The sequence below is a fragment of the Meleagris gallopavo genome, chromosome 2, assembly GCF_000146605.3.
Source record: "Meleagris gallopavo isolate NT-WF06-2002-E0010 breed Aviagen turkey brand Nicholas breeding stock chromosome 2, Turkey_5.1, whole genome shotgun sequence".
In the NCBI taxonomy this organism is placed as follows: domain Eukaryota; kingdom Metazoa; phylum Chordata; class Aves; order Galliformes; family Phasianidae; genus Meleagris; species Meleagris gallopavo.
The window spans coordinates 60,042,811-60,063,308 of NC_015012.2; the positions used below are offsets into that span (position 1 = coordinate 60,042,811).

Consider the following 20,498-nt stretch of genomic DNA (forward strand, 5'->3'; position numbering starts at 1 on the left):
AAGAACAGTTTTCACAAGATGCATATTGACTGAAAGAGGGATTTTGGAGCCTCAATGTGTAAAAATCTCTGGAAAAGAATTCTCAACAGATATATTGTTGTAAGTGAATTTAACTGCTCAGCTCTCTGGTGTGACTAAGATACGTTGCATAAATTTCTGGTTGGAACCAGTAAAGATGGTTGTAGGTTAAAACAGCAAATATCACTCCCGTAGCTCTACCCTTGTGCCTCTTGCTTGTATAAATTTTATATTTCGTGTGTGCATTTGTACAGTGTGAGATACAAAACCACAGGAAAAGAAAAAAATATCAATCAAGTTCCCACCTGCAAATTTAGTAGCTACATGAAAATGTACAAACTGACGTTCACACAAGCTCTGGGAAAATGAGCCAATGGAAATTCATGCTTGTTCAGTTATTAAGCCAAGTTGAACAAGACAAACATTTTCTCTTCAGAAACTTCATTAAAAACCTACATATATTTGCATGTATATGTACATACATATGTACACATGTCCGTACATGCACAAGTATCTAATATATTTTATAGGTGTGAACATGTAATTACAGATAGGAATGCATCACTAAAACTAAAGGATGAAATCAAATATCTACATATTAAAAACAGGAGACTATAAAGTTGCTGCTGCTATTTAGTTGACTCGTTGAGAAAGGAAATTTAATCTTTCACCTTTCTATATTCCAAAAAGCATTTCAATTATCAGTTTGCAACTGTCCTTCCTGCACCTTTACTGTTAAACCTGTTAAATCAGTCCACGTTTTTAGCATAACAGGTGGTTGACCTCCCAGGGCTGTTAGGTTGCTTTTAATAAGCTAGGATTTGTTATCTATGTGTTGAGGGAGGAGTATCTTTCAATAAAATGCTTTATGCACAAGTTAGACACTAAGTAGAGTTCCAGTGTTATCTGCGCTATTTAAAACCCAAGTGGAACATGTAGTTTTTATATTTGCTTATGCATCAGAATACTGACTGGCAAATAACCAGAATATGATACAGAATACAAAAATTTAAAGCTACTAGTAATTGCTAGACATACTGTAAAAATGTTTTTCCTTAGTTGATATCAACCCAATGCAAAATGAGATTTTCACTGCACATCATGCAATTATCCATTTATAAACGCCGATAACCTGAGTGCAGTGAAAAAACTGAAATACTTATTGTCTACCAGGACAGACTTCCCTGAAAGCTTCCTTTTATTATACATTACTTCTATCATAACTGTTTAAAATTGAGTTCCAGAAGGCCCATTAATATTCTATTTAAACTATTTTTTCCCTTTTGACAGTATTTTGTTATCACTTTTAATTCAGGTAACTAAATTAAACTCGATTACCTCTGTTGTCTGGATTTTATTCCTTCTGCCATAATCATCCACATTCATAACATCTCCTCTAGGTAAAAGTGGCTATCTTTATTCCATCCATCTATTGAGAATGGAGCCTTGCTAACTCCCAAACTGAGCCAATGAACTGTTTGAGACAGTGCTACTTGGCACAGATCAAAAGTGTCAGATATCAATAAAAAAATGTTGCATGCTATGTGTATTTGTATTCCAGAACCCAGTAACATTTCCAGGCACCATTTAATTTACTAATCTACAAAAAGCCATCATGTTAGCAGAAGTATTCTTTTCTCAGAAAGATTACCTATTTAGGGTGCCTGCATTTCAGCTCCTTCCTTCCTTCCTTCCCCAAAATGAGTATTGCCATTATTCAGAACAGTTACACAGTCTCTTGATCCTCAGCTATTCTATCACAATGCAAAATGATTTGCTCATAGTTTTTCATGCATGTATACTAAATGGCAATAACCTTCCTCAGAAAAGTGAAAGCCTAACTTCTGAAGAATAACGACTAACAACAAGGGAGGCTCAACTTTAACTTCAAGTAACTTACATGTCAAAACTGGAAGCCTAGACAGAACGGTGGGGTTCCATTAAAATTTCAGTCCTCTAAAAGCATATTTGGCAGTCATCTCATTCTCCTAGTCCATTTCTTCATCTGAGCTTCATGAATCATTTGATCTGAATCTATTTTTCATAATAAATGATTCTGCAAAGAGTTCACTTACCTGATCTTTTTTAAAATTATTATTATTATTATAATTATTATTTCTACTATCTTTAAGGAAAAATATCACATCTGGGCAAATCAAGATTTATTTGAAGATGTTTTTCTGTACTATTTGAGAGGCACTGCCAAAGCATTGGTACTGTTGGCCTGTGGGATTCACAATGTTCCAATAACCAAAACTTGGATATGAGGAAATCATCAGTTGAGCTGTCGGAGCGAGTACAGAGGAGGGCTACAAGAATGATGAGAGGGCTGGAGCAGTCTTCATGAGGAAAGACTGAGGTAGTTGAGCTTGTTTAGTCTGGAGAAGAGAAGTCTTAGAGAAAATCTCATTGCAGCCTCCCAGAACTTAAAGGGAGCTCATAAACAAGAGGGAAACCAACTTTTTACACAGACATATAGAACATGTGGGAATGTTTTTAAACTAAAAGAGGGAGATTTAGTTTAGATATTAGAAAGACTTTTTTTACTCAGAGTGTGGTGAGGCACTGGAGCCAATTCCCCAGAGAAGGGGCATGCATGCCCCATTCGTGGAGATGCTCAAGGCCAGGTTGAATGGGGTCCTGGACAACTTGATCTAGAAGGTGGCATCAAGGAAAGCTTTAACATCTCTTTCAACCCAAGCCATTCTGCGATTCTGTGATATGGGGAAGTTTACAGTCATCACTCTGCTTTCAACAGTGGTATCATTTCTCCTATACCCAGTTGCACCCCTTAGAGTGTTTCTAGTTGTTTTAGAATAATAATAATAGTTGCTAGAATGAGAAAATTAAGAGAATTATAGTTTGTCTTGTATTCCTTATCATGCAATATAAAATCTAAAATATCCATAAACCAAGTCAGAAGGTATTTCTTTATTACATCTCAAATGTTTTAAACGTTGATGAGAGAAGTTGATCTTGAGGACCGTAGCTTAGTATCAATGAAGTATTCATTTTAGTATCTAGTGTCTTACAGCTCCTAATTATCTTTGCAGCATGTTTTTTTCCTTTCAGGCAGTATAGGAAGATACTCATGTCTTAACATGACATTTTTTTTGTCTTGGTGAGTGCATTCCAATGAGCTTAAAGTCAAAACATTTAATTCTTTGTCAGTCTCCATCAGCTGTGTATGTTTTCAGATTAATATTTATAATATCATGTATGGATATATGGATGTGTCTGTAGCACAACTGCGTGAACTGTTTGATTATACATAGAAATTTATACACACTTTTGTGTTTGCAACTACTAGCCTATTGGGGAATCAAACCCTAATAAATATTTGTGAAATTATTTAGCTATCACATGATGGAAAAACAAAGACTACGTGTGAAAAGAGGAGCAAACAAGCATGCAGTCTATAAAAGCCGGAGATATGGTGTGGCTGCATTTATAAAGCAGAGAGGTAATTGTATGTCCAATAAAAATTGTAGTATTCTGTGTAATGACTTCTCGTAATTCACGAATTAGATTGATCATCTACAAGGATCTTTAAACATATCCTGCTTTCCTCTCATTTACATCATATATATGTCCAACTGGCCACTGCTGGAGTCAAGATAGCAGACACCACTCATTCTAATGGTCTGATATACTTAGGCCAATTCTTCATTTTTAATTTATGAACTTTCCATAGTGCAGAAAGCCACATGTACTTTATAAGCTACAGAGAAAAGAAAAAGGAAGAGAAAAGAAATTTGACTTAGGGTAACCACTTATTTCATCAAAAGAACATATTTCATCAAAAGAATGGATAAAATATTTATTCAGCTAGTGTCCTTTGCATTCCCATCAAAGTGAATAGAAATACATTTAATAACACATGGAAACATTAAAGAGGCTTTTTATCAGAGTGGATGGGAACCTGTTCAGAACAAACACTCTGGCCTAAGGGAAAGTTTTTGATCTGTGAATCTTAAGATTTTGATGCTTAAAACACTCTCAGATCACGTGATCAATTTGCATGAAATAAGTGATTTGCTTAAAACTTGTAAAACTGTAAAATAGAACTTGACAAGACATTTGCAATAAGTGGTATTGCACTGGCATTATACTAACTAGCACTGGTGCAATCATTAGCAAACTGCTGCAGCAGCAAAGAACAGGAAAATAATGGGGCCATCCTATACTGTGACCTAAAGGTGTCAGGTCAGTGCTCCACACAGTAGTTACCATTCCTTCCAATACAAATTATTGGCTACCTTTCTTTACTACTTACCTACTCAACATTTCGAGGCACTGTACTTTATTATTTTTAATACAAGGCAATTGATGTAAATTGTAAAATTTATCTTTTTTTCCCATCTAGTATAGTGATCTAGAATGAATACAAACAAATTAAACATAAAATAAAAACAAATGTCAAACAATTGTCCAAGCCAATAATCAAAACTAGCAGAAAGAATAATATTATTTGCTCATTCTTCATTAAAATTTACATTGTTTTAGTTTTCCTTCTGAAGTAGGATGTTCAGACTGAATGAACAGTTAATGAAGTTTCTGTACATTGACAGAGGTTATAGATGTAATATTTCTGTTCTCACTGGAAACAAATGCTATTCAGCATCTTGTTAGCCCCGTTAGCAATTTCAAGATGTTTTTTTGAATCACAAAGTGGAAAATTATGGCTAGACAGCTGGATTCCTGAAGTTTACCTACTGTTCATTTCAGTCACATGAGGCTAGTGACATTCTGTGATGAAATCAATAAATATTCAGTTGTGACTACTGCCAAGACAGGAAATATGTGTAAAACCTGAGATTTGTACCATTTGTTGTGTAGTGCCTTAAGTACATTAATTTTGTCAGTGGCTCAGGCACACAAGTCTAGTTTGAGTAGCTCCGTGTGTGATATTTTATATAAACTAGCAGGTGAACTAAACTACAAGCTTGCAAATGATTTGCCTGCAATCATATCTATGCTGATGAGATACAAAAACTTTGAGACTATGATACTTAAATTTCACTGCTGCCTTCAAGATGATGTTTTTCTCATGGTGCTCAAATCCCACTGCTGTCTTCAAGATGATGTTTTTCTTGTTCATTCCCCATGAGTATAAATGCCTTTGTAAATGAGAAGGGTAAGTACGATACTCCAATTTCCAAGGCTCTTTTCAATGTTTATTTCTCTTCTGAGTCTATCACCAAGCACAAGGCACGCATTTGAGTTTTTGCTGTGGAGCTGGATCTGAAATCTAACAGCCTGATTGCATGTGTGTTCTTGTGCAGTGTGTGCTGGTGCATATGACTGTATTTGTATTGTATTCCACTAATAAATGTATTTCGCAGGATACTCAAAAAATTGTGCTGTCCAAGTGACAATGACATGATAGTTAATAAAAATAAATGGCAGATATTAAAAAAAATAAATAGAAGAAAATCGGGAAACCTCAAACTGACATTATAAACTAGAAAATAAATATGTGTTTGTTAATACTTGAAGAAATGAAGTGAAAAATATTTCACTTCAGCATGAAAACTAGGCATCTGGTTAGTACAAAAAGGCCCAATTTAAGTATATGAGAAAGTACAGTTCGTAACTCCAAGAGAGTTGATGTATTTCACTTGGCAGAGGGAATCAGAAGTTAAGGAGTATTTACAAATGTACAACCTGTTTGGTGTTGGATAATTAAGAATAGTTCATAAGGATGAGAAGCATAATATTTTTTAGCAGTGTTTCTAGATGTTCATAATAAGTGGACTAGAAGGAAAAATGAAGATCATTTGCCTGCCAGAAGAAAATATGCTCTTACTGTAGATCAGACATCATGAATATGTAACGTTATTATTATAGTGTTATTCTTCTGAGGTTTTTTATCTCATGAAGAAAAATGGACCTGTAAGCATTTCAGCACACGCTTGAGTCACTTGATCTTTATTGATTTAAAATTCATCTCTTAAAGTTAAATCACTACATTTTTTTAGAAATACGTCTTATTCCTATGGTGTCTGGAAGATAACAGCTTTTATGTGAAATGTAATATTTTAAACATGAGCAATTCTGAAGGGAAATCATCTTCCTAGTCAATCTGCTCAGATTTTTAGTTAATGTATTTTCCATGTTTCTTAACCTGTATATTCATGCGCAGGACATAAGGAAGTGGTATCATCTCGTCTTCTTCTAGAACATAGTCCAAGAAAGAAACCAGCAGCTATTGAAGGCAAGTTTGTCTTTTTTTTTTTTTTTCTTTTCTCCTTTGTAGATTTCTATATATTAACTTGATGTTCTATTGGATTATTAATATTTTTATAAATATAACATACAACACAAAACCTTGAAGTTTCTAGGCCTAGGGAATGAATGATGTAAACATGTTTGCATTGCAAGACCTAAAATTACTTTCAGTAGTCTCACAATGGCTCAGAGGATTGCCTACATGAAATAGATTGCAAACCGAAGCCCAATCTCTAAAATGGTTTGGATGGTGTCCAACTATATGTTGCCATCTAACTATAAAACACAACCAGCATTATCCTCTTAATTTACCTTGATTAATCTTTGAGTTATTATTATTCAGACATTTCTTCTGTGTACTTTCTACAGTAATGAAGATAATATTTCTGGATGTACATTTATCCCAGTTGTTAAAACCACCAAAAAATAATATGTACATATAAAGTTAGATCTTACCTTCAGAAGATTAACACTTCAATTGAATTATGTTGCTTACAGTATAATCATATCAATGAGATTGTTGAAATATGCCTTTAGATTTTAAAATGGACCATGTATGATGACTTAAAACAACTATTGCAACGTGCATTCCTGGTCTCTACACCAAAATACTTATCGACACAAAATATGTTAGTCTTCTTACGTAATTATTTAGCAGATTTCATATAGGGAAGTCATTCAGTCACACCACGGGATTTGCTAGTAGATGTCTTAGTTTTAATCTATTCAGAAATAAATTGCAGTTAAAACAATAACAACAACAACAACAAAAACAACAACAACAAAAAAAACGATCGCAGCCTCACTAACAAGATGCAAGATTTGCCTGCATTTGTAAACGGAAAATCAGAGAGAGCTTTTAGCAAAACCTATGATTGAAACAGACTTAAATTAATTTGATATTTCTCTAATGTGATTACTGTGAATCAGAATGTTTGGATAAAAGCAACTAAGAGACTTTGTATCTTTTTTCCATATTACCTCAGGAAAAAACAAACAAAGAAACAAAAACAACAGCAACAACAACAACAAATGTTATTTCTTAATAGATACACTGTTTGAAGGAGTATAAATCAGTGGTTACCGAGACACAGCACTGTATATAAATAGATTTGCAGTTCTACCAGTTTGAGGCAAATGTTTAAACCCTGCTTGTCAGCAAAAAGAAGTCCATGTTAAACACTGTTATTCATCAATTAGCCATAACAGGAAAAAAAAAAAAAAAAAGAAGAAAAGCGCATAGGAGAAAAAGATGGCTGCATTTGTTGAGCGATAAGCTTAATCTTAAATATAACTGTTACACAACATGAACTACCATCAAATTAGCGTGAAGTTCTTGATTTTCAAAATCATGAGGCGCATGCAATTACTGCAATTGCACATGGAAATGAGTATTTATGACCATTTACACTTTTCTGTGTTTCATTAGCTCATTTATGCGTGCAATTGAGTTAATTGTGAATGTAAATTAGACACTCATTTGGCAAACAAACTAGGGGGCAGATTTTCTGCTCAGAATCATTTAACTAAATTCCCTTCAAGGCTCAAGGCCTATCACTAGGATACAATATCCATGCAAGATTTTTGGAATAAGGAAGAAAGGAAGAATAACTTGCAAAATGCTGATGTTAAAAATCGTTATAATGTAGAACTGTATTTTATATATATATATATATATATGAGAAACAAACAAATATATATTTCCATGCTTTAGGTGCCTTAAACTCTGAGGATTTATTTCAGATCTTGGGAAAATAATTAGGTAATTTATGAGAAAATTTGACATAATATCAGAAAGGAGACGAAGGAATAGTCTGAGAAATCTGAATTCCTGGAATGATTAAAGAGATGTCTGTCTGGTTCTTCTTAATGCTTATCGTGCCTTTTTGAGTAGTACATCCCTAAATATTACTGAAATGACTCGTTGAAACAAAATATTGTTTTTATTCTAAAGTATGATAACTTCTCAGGATATTGAACAAGTACAATCATTAATTAATTGAGAAATGCAATTTAGGAAAGGACTTTAGCAAACCCTGAAGAACAGGTAGAATTGTTGGAATTAAGAGAATAATTGTCACAGAGAAAAATACTCTATTTAGACCCTACGCTTTCCAATTCAGCAATTGGAAAATTCAGAGAGTAACTACAAAAACATGCAGCTGATAAAAGTTGAAAAGATTTGATTCTTTTTTTTTCTAGATGGAGATGTTTTCATTACTGCTCTGTTTTGCACCTGTCTTCTTAGGTAATCTTGGACAACTCTTGATTTCTGATAACGTGAAAAAAATGGCAGTATGTAACAGATATTTCTAATATTAGTAGGCATTTCAATATTTTAAAATAGAAAGCCTTTCCTGGATAATATTCAATACTAAGTAGAAATCATGCTCTGCTGAATTCATGAGGTCTTAGACAATCAGCACATTGTTGTTATGTTTTAAATCTCAATCATTTTCTGCTTATCATTGAACTCTCTACTTTTATCTCTGTAGAAAAACTTTTGACAAGAAAATCCTAACTTGTATACTGTATTCTCAGTATGAAATATAGAGCATTGAACTGCATAAATATGAACTGAACTTTTCAGTTATATCCAAGTAGGAAAGTAAAATTCTTTGTACTCATTTAGTCAGAATGGAAAAGACTAGATCATTACTGTCCTACTTCATGGTGTTTAGGCTCTATTAAAAAAGCATTGCTATCTTGAGATCCTATATTCAAAGTTCAAAAAGGCTTTGAAGTTTTAGGTTACAGACAGAAAAGTATAAGCAAACAAAACTAAACCAAAGGAAAACAAACTAACAAAAATATCCAGAAGCAATAAACAAGAGAAAGAGGAAAAGGGAACTTATGGAGATGAAGACGTGGATTCAAACTTCTATTTGAATTCCAGGTCTCCAAACTTTTACTTACCATGAAATAAAATAACTCATTTTAAATCCTTTCTCTTACACTTCTTCTGGAAGCTTCACTCCCACCTCTCTCAAACTAACACTGTGACGCTGCTATCTAGAGAGGAAACTGGAGCTGACTGTTAGTTGAACAAATCTGTTTTCCACGACTCTCTGAACTTCTGGGTTTAATATGCATCTCCCGTGATTGTCTTCTCCACCTCTTTTAACAGTGACTTCTTGTGTTTTGTTATCCATTGGTATCTTATGTCTGCTCTGCAATGAATGTTGGTTCTCTGTGAATCTACTTTCTCAGGTCTTGACGTTTTTTTTCTCAGATCACACAGTTTTTAGCTTTCTTTTTTCTCTTTTTTTTTTCTCTTGCCTCTGAGAAAGAGAGTCCTCCCCTGCTGTGTTCTCTGACATGGCTGTAAATTCCTAGGGAAGATGCTGCAGTTAGACAATTAATATCAAAACAATGTTCAGAAGCCTAGTTAGTTATTAGTAAAGCTTCATATTAACTATTACAGAAAAGTATGTCTTCATTTTTCCATAAGAGTACCTTTGTGACAAGGCTATATGCTTCTCTCAGTGGAAGACATCTTAATGCACATTACCCTGTGATCTCCATGCTTTGTAGCACAAAAGTACTTTGAAGAGCACTGTATCACAAAAATGCTTTGAACAGCATTGTATTTGAGTATGATTTTCCAGGCTATATTGTCCTAAAAAGGTCACATCTTTGAGTGGAAGAGCATTACGGAAGAGTGATCAACATAATTGTTCTGGATCATGATACGTTCTAAAATATCTCCTTCCTTTGACTGCTCTTTGCCATCTTGTTATTATTTGTGATAATATACGAAGTAAAAAAAAAAAAGAAAGAAAGAAAGAAAGAAAAAAAACTATATCTCTGCAACATCTGTGAAGGAATAGTGACAAAAAAAAAGTTTTCTCTAGATCACTGTTTGAATCCCACAAATACAAATTTTGAAGAATGCAGTAAATTGTGAAATACATTTCTTTAGTTTCTTCCACAAATCTTGCAGAGGCTAAATTCACAGTGAAATATAAACCTGCATAGAATGTATACTACCTGACTATCTTAGGAAGAAATTCTAGTCTATATCTCAGCTCATGAATACATTAGGGGATATATCCAAGAGAATCTAAATTACTGAAGCCCATACACATTTTGACAAATCTTCCTAGATGTACAGAAGTGCATAAATCTTGTACAAATCAATCAGCTCTATCAATGACCTTCTGTTCTGTACACTGATTGCTCTATAAAATATATTTTGTTGTTATAAATAAATTATCCTTTAAAATAATCATTCTAATGAAAGATACACTAACAGCCTTTCAACAATGCAAAATTTTGATTTTTTATCCCAATTTTGAATATTTTTAATAATATTGATATTTTTTGCAACAGTCAATTGTCTGATAATTTTCTAATCTAGGGATAAATAAAAGCAAGTAAGAAAAATGTTTCTGTCAGAAATATCAAAAGGCAATGGGCTAGATTTTAAACCAACTTGTTATAAAAAACAGGTAAGATATCTTAAACAAGGTGCTATATATATAGCTTAAAAACAAAGGTTGGGTTGGGTTGTTTCTGTTGTTGGGTTTTTTTGTTGTTGTTGTTTGGTTTTTTTTGAGAAATATATGCCTTACATTTCCATGAGTCTGTACTGAAGACAGTAAAAGCTATGAAATCATCTAAACAAGGTTTTGAAGTGATTTATCTGATGATTTAGGTTAGACATTTAAACAGTAAAATCTAGATAATTTAGCTATGATGAAAACAGCCTAAATCTTCAAAACCCCTTGACACTTTATTTAAGGACAAGGCTTTTATGTACTGCTTTTATTCTACCATAAGAAAAAATAACGAAATAAATGCTTACCAGAAAATTTAAAAATGAATTAAATTATAAAGATATATATATATGTTGATTGGATAAATTACTATATTTTCTCATCTTTAATATTATTTATCCAATTCACAGTATTCAGTTTTACAGTTAAATATTCAACAAAATGTACCCAATAAAACAGACTAAATAATTCTGAAGATTATCTAAGAGACCTGTTTTTTAAAGTGTTACAGGTAAGCAATAACTTTTTGTCTATGATGCAACTGCAAATGGAGAAAACTTATTTGGATAAAGATTCTCTGGGATTTCAAATGAAGAAGTTTCATGCTGCTTTGGAAATATGAGGCAAAACCTTCAGATCATACTTTGCCTGGTCATCCCTTGTTCCTAAAACCTCAGATGTTTTTGTTTTTTCAAAAGAATGATGCATAAAAATAATCATCAAAACTTTTCTCAAAACAAGTAACACAATTTGTGATATCTTTGATTCATATTGCCTAGTAAGAGTGTCAGCCATGAGGACAGAAGGATAGCCCTGCTGCTTTAGCTTTCTTGGTCTGGCTCTTGCCAAAGAAGATAGCATCCTAATGTGCCACTGTTCCCTTAGGAATTTAATTCTTCATTGCTATCATATTCACTCTGCATTCATCTTTGATGAATTTTAATGCAGGTCTTGCCATGGAGGCTGGCATGCCATCTTTTTCCCTTGACATGAATTTTATGGCTTCCTTACACTAGTACTTATTCTTCTTTGCCCCCACTGTGTTGTTTAGTGAGGGCAACGAATAACCCCATTCTATTAGCAAATAGTTTTGGTGCTTAACTCGACAGAGCTGTGAAGCCTATAATCACTCCAGGAAGAAATGAAGAACACTTACGTGGGTCAGATGAAAGCACTGGGAATTTCAATCATGATATCACTATCGTATACTTTCTGAAGAACTCGAAAATATCTCCACGAAGGAATCTTTAAAGCTACCAAATACTGTTTCAAATTGGGATTTGAAAACAGTGAAGTGGTATCAAAATGCAAAATCAGGCTGTAGAGATTGCCTGGGACATCAGAGTGTACTATATCTCCAATAACCTATGTGTCCCATTCACCTGCTCAATAAGAGAACGAACTGCAGCACATTAGACTGCTGAAATGAAAAGATCTAGTTTGAAAGAGAATATGGAAGAAAATGTACATAAATTTAGCCTAAGCACTCACCAGTATTTTAAGGAGAATGTATGAGTGTATGTGTTTTTGTGTGAGAAGAATCAATTCTAAGAAGTCTGGGTTAATTCTGCTTAGGTTTACTTGATTTTTATTGACTTTGGCCACGTAGTTTGGCAAAAGCGAGACAAAATTGTTTCTCACAGATAAAATAATTTCACCTACGTGGACAATCTTACCCAAGCATGGGATTTTTTTTTTTACATATACCTGAGGTCAAATTTGACATGAAACTTAAATTTAATTGAAAAATTTGGAGTTTCTGTGACATACTAAAATAATTAGAAGTGTTTCCTTGCCTTCTTGATCTGAGAGTTTCCAACCATAGAAGTGTCTTTCTATGTGAATTCATGTGATATTAATACAAAAAATCTCTGACTAGTCCTTAATACTCTCCACCCCAAGCAAAATGCAGAGGGGAAGAAGGTGTTATCAGAAGCTGAAAGGTAATGAGTCATTTTAATATTTAAAAGAAAATTTAGATTCCACAGAAATGAATGGCAAATCTTTCATTGAGTTCAGTAGAGAAGGCTATCAGTACCAATTAAAACAAAGGAAGAATAGCTGTAATATCTTCAAAACTAATAAGGAAATTAAAATATAGGGTTTTTGTAATGAAATTTAAAATTATGACTGTAATTAAGGTGTACAGACGTATTTGTAGAAAAGAGGAATTAAGTTTTACCTCTTGTGTCCAGTCTGAATTATAGTTTAACAGTATAAATTAAATCAACTTTTTCTTTGTTCTATTTCGTATATTTTTGAATGCACATGCACCTCCGCTGTTTGTTGCTCCTGTCAAGATGAGAATCAGTAGAGAAGAAAAGCTGTTGTATTTCACAAAGCCAGGCAATATCAAAAGTCTCTCACAAGAACTTTTCTCTCAATATTTACGGGCAATAGGGTTTTAGATAAATACAGATAAGCCTTGTATAAATATCTGAACTTTAGAAGGCTTATCTAAATGAAAACTTTGAATTTCTGGCATTCATTCAGCTAGTTAGTTTTTCTTATGCTCAGGCCTCTCCTCAAGAAAGTATCTGAATCCGTACTTTGCTGCTCTCCTTACCTCCATCTCTCAGAGGGGATGGGATGCGTTGATATGTCCTTCCAAAGTCAGTGTCCCCCTAAGTACATGGAGTATCTGGAACAATAGAAAGGAAATTCTCACAGCACTTCTCTCTTTCAGTGCCTGGAAAGCATTTCCATGACATCATGCCTCATAACTCACATGCATCCCTAAATTTAGATTGCCCCCTCAGTTCTGCCACAATAACATACTGGTCTTACCATGCCTGTTTTCAAGTGGAGCATTGTTAGCATGTTTCTTTTATCTCCAGTCCCAGCATTGGGCAAGCATTAGCTAACATCCCTTGTGAATAACACAAAGACATTTTCAGAGCTGTTAAAGGTAATTCAGAGCGAAACAGCTCTTTCTTGGTCTCTTTTGAATTTCACTTGGATTTCAAGCAATGCCATCAGTCCCTCATCATTTACCTAGAAACGAATCATTACATATCAGTTGCTTCTTTTCTCTAGAACTGTTCACATTCCCTCAGTCTCAGGAAGATTATATGGATTTATTTATTTTTATTTTCCCAATTAAAAAAAAATTCCAAAACATGTAACTGCTTTAATTGAATCTTATATTAATTAGTTTCCTCCTCATTGTAAAATAAATTCCAATTTTACATAGATTCTATGAAATAAATTGACTAAATGAAAAGCTTGACTTGCTGATTGATTCTGTTGCCTTATACTCTATCATCAGCTAATATCTCACTCTTGAAAAAGTATTGCAGGCTTTTAAAAGTGAGAGCTTCATTACACATGTATTACACATGTACATAAAGACATCAGCCGCATCTAGTGCTCCTGTTGGGAAAAAAATATATAGTATTAATTATATTATCAGCTAAAAGTAACAGTAATAATAACAGATATTTCAAAAGACAGTTGAATTCATCTTGTAGTCAATCTTGAATCATCAGAAACATTTTGTGTTCTCTTATGTAACCCACTGTTTATGCATATGATGATCCCTCTTTATGTTACTGATCCATAGAGTTGTATAGTCTTGCTACTTGTATTTTTAACAAAAAATCACTTTCAAATAACAGGAGTTTATAACTTGTGCAAAAGACTTGTCAAATTTCCTGTTTATTTATTTAGAGGAATACTACTGCATTTACAGTTTCAAAAATTGTTATTTTTACTGGTGTTAAATATACACTTAATGTGCCATATTCTAAAGGTGAACTGCTCAGGCTTAGGAGAAATTAATGTATTCAAGAAATCGAACTTCTTCCTTAAATCATAAATAATTCTTTATATAATATACACTTGCCAAATTTATCATCTCATTTACATAAAGTTTTGTCAGCAGTAAGTGTAAAGGGCATCACTGGGGCTAAATGCAACTGAAGATGTGATGGAAATCCTGAAACTGCTTTCCCTGAGATTTTAACCAAGATTATGCATGACACTGGGCAGCATTAGTGGTAATTAGGAGCCACAGTCCTTTTATACATTTCTGTAAACATCCTCTAGAAAATTCATAACAGGTAGAGATGCCACTAGGCTCACTGGGCACTCTGAATATTGTTACTTAAGAGCCTCGTATTAGAAAATTATATCGGTTGAATTAATTGGTGGAAGAATTCAGCAATAAAATTTCTGCAGCCAGGGATATATTCTCTTTGCTCTTTAAGTTAATTGCAGCATAAGTCCTTGCTACCCCCAAGTCTACTATTCAAAGTTCTATTTCTCAAAGCTTCATGTAACAATTCATGATTCTCAAAACTCTGAATATTTCTGTGATATGCAAAGTAGATTTTATGTGACACAATTGAGCCCCAGAAGCTGGTGACATGCTGCACAGTCAAAGGCAGAAATGGTCTCTGATTAAAAAGAGTTTTTTGATTGTGATGATTTACAGCTTACAGTGCATCCTGTGTGCCACCTGGAACTTGGAATATGTTGAAGCAAAGACAATTAATCAGCTGTTCCACCAGAACAGAGGGAGTCTGAAAAAATAAATGGAAGAGAAAACACAGAAATACCAGTAGCAGTTCACTTTGTGGTTGCTAGGAGTAAAGGTTAGAAGAAAGAAGGAAGCTTTTTTTCTGGCAGTAACTGATAGGCTTGCTATGTAAAACATTTTCAGTTTAATCAGGTGGAGTTAGCAAACAATTGAACTATGCATTAGAAACTACAAAAGTTGACTTTACATGTGGAAAGGAAAAACTAAAAATCATATGTAGCACAGGAAAGTGAAGCTACTAAACTGTTTATTGTGTAATATAAGGCTGAAGAGTATTTTCTTTTGAAATGTCCATGATCTCTAGCGGGGGTTTCTGGAACACTGTTTCAAAGTGTGAGACAGAAACTCAGGGAACCTTAGAGCTAGACAATAAGAAGAATATTAAAATATACCAAACAAAAGAATCTTCCAACATTCTGAGTCAAGAAACCTGAGTACCATAAAGTGTACTCACAACACAAAGGAATCTGAAGCCTGAAGTCCAGTATGCTCACAAATTAAGCAGGTAGATTTTAACACAAAATATGGGGAGAAATATTCTGAAAAATGTATGCAATGATTTTCTGCTTCATTTTGTCACAACAATGAAAAGAGAAATGCATTGAGAAAACACATTTCAAACAAGAAACAAATGAAACGCAGTAATGTTAACCTTAATGTAAACATTACTGTCAGAAATTCAGCAGAAGTATGGTTAGAGGACAACCTGAATATTGGTAAAACCACTCCATGGTAGGCAAAATAACTATGTATGGAACCATCATGGACATATTGTGAAATTTATGTATTCTATGAAAATATCAGTTTTTTTCTATCAAGCATACCCTCATTTTGGCATAGGAAGCACACTATGCAGCGTGTTAATTAATTTTTTTCATTCCCTGTTTGTATACATTTTTTCACAAAGAACAAAAGTCTATTGTAGTAGCTAGGGAAATGAAAAGTAAGTTCTTTCATTTTTTCTTTATCTTCATGTTAATTTATGCAAGGGATGATAGTATAATTGCTTCTTGGATCTTCTGGCTTCAGGAAATATTCCTACCCCTTAAATAATTTTTCAAGACTCACTTACAGACCTATGCTCCTGTGTTTGTGCCATTTTTTATGGTAATAAAGCTTGCTTTCTTATCCACATTCATAAAGTAAAGTATCACAAAAATAAAAGTAGTTCCATTAACTTAATCAATATCCTAAGTCATGCAGCACAATCTGAAGATGACAAATTTTCCTTTTTGTATGTAGATGAAGAGTTAAAAAATAAAAAGCATTTAATTTAGCTATTCTAACACTCTTGTATTCTTCCCCATTTAAATGAGGATTCATTTCCTGGAAGAAAAAATAAGAATCGTAACTTCCTGATTTACACTGCTGAAATCACAATTTTCTAATTAATAATGTTCATGGAATAAGTAATTAAATTGTTCTAGCTTTTTGTAAAAAAAGCAAAGACATTATCCTTACTTCTGCCTCTGTCCAATTCTTTGAAAAACTAGAGGCAGATGATGTATAAGAATGAATTGTTTTCTTTTATAGGTGATCTTTTAAGTGCAGCTCTCCATGAAGTCCTATGACAGTTTCAAAGGTTCAATTCCTTAAAAGAGTTATAAAGGTATATTATGTAGGCAGGCTTTTCATGGCATTATGCATCCATTCCTGAGTATCATTTGTGTTTTGCTGCACTAAGTTAGATTTCTTAAAGAAACACTTGGGTAGAACAGATGCATGGCTACTGAATCACCATAATAAACTCCTACCAGAATAATGAGCATGATTTCTTAAACTAGTATCTGTAGCAAGTATCTGATGTATGCCCTAGTTGCAGTTCTATCCTTAACTTCACATATACTCTCTGAGAAGCAAGCTGTATTTCTAAGATGCTAATGTTAAACTCCTAAATAAATGGCCAGCTTATCAAATCTAGTACCTACTACCTATTTAAGAATTTCCATCCCAGATTATATACATATATATATATACACAAACATGCATATATATGTATGAAAATAGTCAAGCTTTTCTTTCCATATTTAGAGAGAAAGGAGGAAAAGAAAGTGATGGATGTAAGGAGGACTACCTCTGAAACTAAGAAGAAAGGTATGATTTGGTAATGTTTCTTGTTGACTTCATTCAGCTTTTATTCCCGCTTCTGAATCAAATCCTGCTGGTTAGGTTAGGTTAGTCCTATGGTTCTGGCTCTGTATTCCTCTTCTTTTATTTCCTTAATCAACATCTGCATGTTACTGCTTCTTCTTTAGTATCTGATGAGTTTAATGACTGATATTTTCTGAACTCTTTTCCTGAAAAATAAAAAAATCATGATTGGTGCCATATATGGGCTTGTTACGCAATTTAATGGAGACCTTATAAATAACTGTACACAATGGTACTGCCATATACTAAACTCAATATATCACTTAGATTACTGTGAACAATTTGTGATAGCAGGATTTGTGGATTTGATTTTTTTTAACAGAATCACAACCAAAAATTATAGTGACCAAACTGCAAAGCCTTAATATTCATCTAAATAACACTTTGGATTATTCATTCCCAGGAAGAATCTAAAATCCATTAGCAGTTTTCTTTGATGGAAAAAATATTTATCTCATTTATTATTTATTAATGATTTTATTGCTACTGGAACTTAAGCTAAAGGGTACTACATTCATGCACTGATGATTTTCGCCTAGCCTTTGATGAATTATTGAGGGTCAAAATCATTCATAGTTGATGCATGCTGATTAATTTTCATTTTCAGCTGATTGCTCTGTGGCTAGTCAGGTGCAAGTGCTAAAAGGGAATAGTCTGAGTTAAACTCCCAAATAAGGTACTTTTTTTCAGAATGTGCTCACCAGGGCTTAGATGAATGCATATTTGAGTGTATGATTCAGAGTTATAACTTATCAAATGACTTTCTTTGATTAAATCTTAGAAAAAGAAGGAAAAAAAGAGAAAGCACAAGAGAAGACAGCCACCCCTGAAATTAAAAAAACAGGTAAGAAGATGAAGTCTCCTTTCTCTGCAATAGATATCTGACTGGTTAGTTTGAGCACTTTCAGTTTTAAATCTTTTGAGATAGTGATGCTCACAACTCATTATCAATTAAGAATCCAAGCTAGAAGTAAATATGTATATCACAGTATATTTAAATATGTGTATACTGTATTTACATTACATAAAATAGTATTTTATGCATATTATATATGTGTGTACACACAATTTTCAGTTTGTACATGAAATCAGCAAAAGAAGCAGCAGTTTAAAAGAGTACGACATGAAAAAAATGAATTGGGTACATTGAATTTTGCGTGATTTTTTTCACAAGTTCAAATCAGTTTAAGTAATAAATAGAAACATCTATATATCAAATCACTTACTGTAGTAGAAAAATAGGCAATTATCTTTCTGAGACTTTATCCACACTCAAAATGTATGTTTTTTAAGTTAAAAATAAAGTTAGTAAGTGTCCTTAAATCAATCCATGGTGCCTTATGGTATTTAGAGAGATTCAAATTTCAATCAGACTGGAAATTAACATTTGGATCTAATATAATTGTAATTTTTCTTCCCTGTTATTTCAGTACATTTGTGAGCAGATTTAATGTACAAATACAAAAATATCTCCAGTAAGGTACACAGTTGTCTCATTAAAATCAATTCTCATTAAAATCATACAGAAATGAAAGGGTCAGTCTAGAGGTCTAGGTCATCATTTTAACACCTAAAGACACTGGTTCTGCTTTCTATTTTGCTAAATATATTCTACATAATCTGCAGGTCATACAGAACACGAATGAGTCTTTCTGTAGACTAGAGTAATTCAGGAAAATGTTGAAATTAAGACTGAAAGATTTAGGACTTTAGTTGCTACATCCTCAAAGTAAGCCTTGTGTTATGTTACTTAATTATTTAAATCTGTTGAACTTTATCAAAAGGCAAAATGACACACATCCTATTCTTTACTAATGCTGTAGATTACATATGCAAATCTGAATATGCACCTATTTCCATTTTGTCATGTATGATCTATATATGCTTCCCTGTTCAATGTTAATTTATTCTTCATAAAATAAAAATAAAGAGAACAACACTGGATACCATGAAGTACTGTACTGGCAGCCCCATATTTACGTACAATTCAATCTACTATAGTAGGAAGAGGCACACTGAGGGAGGGATAGCAAGAAAAGGGAATAGCCTTTCACAGTTGCATATTTAAATGTATAAACATAGATTTTAAAAGAAAATAAGCTGACAATTCAAATATCTCTCCTAACTCTATTCTAGTTCCAAGCTTGTATTTCATTTGAGAATACGGAATTTTAAAATATTACATTTTATGCCAGAGCTGCAGCACAAAGTTATTAATATGCTCATCTTCACAAGCTGTTGCTAAATCCAATGAGTCATCCTACCGATGCTAAAAAGACACAGATTAGACAAATCAAGACTTCCGCACATTTCTGTCCCTTTTATAAGCTCTGTAGGTTGCTGCATTTTAAAGAGTTTACTAGCCTTTGTGTAAGAGGACGGTAATCCATAATATATTCTTGCTACACATGTTGCTGTTATTCCTCATTCAGTTTGCTCTTTGAATGCATGTGTATTTTCTAGCTTTGATTGGCAGTACCTATTGTTATCCCTAAAAGGTTTTAAGCCTGAAATAATTGCCACATTTGATCAACAGAATAGTGGTGCATAGCCCAGTTTTGAAAGAAGATGCCACCGTGTCTGATAGAATTTATGCGCTTTGGGCAGACACAGTGAAAAAATTTCAGAGCACTTAATCAGCAGCATAGATAAATATCCAGAAGTAAGAGTAGAAGCGGCTTCCCGTATTCTTAACTTTTCCCATTAAAAGGTATACAGTGGCCACTGCATTAATATTATAGAATCCTTAGTTGGGAAGGTCTCTTAAAGTTCATGTGGTCCGACTCCCCTGCAATGAAAAGGGACATTCACAGTTAGATCAGATTGCTCAGAGCCCTGTCCAGACTGACCTTGAATGTCTCCAGGAATGGGGCATCCACCACCTCTCTGAGAAACTTGTTCCAGTGCCTCACCACAACCTATTGTAAAAAACTTTTTTATATCCTGTCTAAATCTTTTCTCCTTTAGTTTGAAATATTTTCACCTTATTCTATCAGAAAAGATTCTGCTTAAGGGTCTGTCCCCTTCATTTTTAATACCCCCCTCTCACTTCCCCCCCC

The 20,498-nt window shown here is 33.5% G+C and overlaps 1 protein-coding gene and 1 long non-coding RNA gene across 2 annotated transcripts in view; one reads left to right on the top strand and one right to left on the bottom strand.

The window, feature by feature from the left end:
* Positions 1–20,498, top strand: part of TRDN (triadin) — a gene marked incomplete at its 3' end in the record, with an annotated part of 137,706 nt that overhangs the window by 80,995 nt on the left and 36,213 nt on the right. The window contains exons 13-15 of the mRNA XM_031552223.1: positions 6,164–6,235; positions 17,320–17,382; positions 18,221–18,283. Of these exons, the coding sequence (XP_031408083.1) occupies positions 6,164–6,235; positions 17,320–17,382; positions 18,221–18,283 (198 nt within the window). The remainder of the gene's footprint in view (positions 1–6,163; positions 6,236–17,319; positions 17,383–18,220; positions 18,284–20,498) is intronic.
* On the bottom strand, positions 6,245–13,860 carry LOC104909804. The gene is made up of 3 exons (XR_792605.2): positions 13,315–13,860; positions 12,931–13,040; positions 6,245–9,581 (listed from the first exon to the last, which is right to left on the bottom strand). It is a non-coding gene; the product is annotated as an uncharacterized LOC104909804 (long non-coding RNA).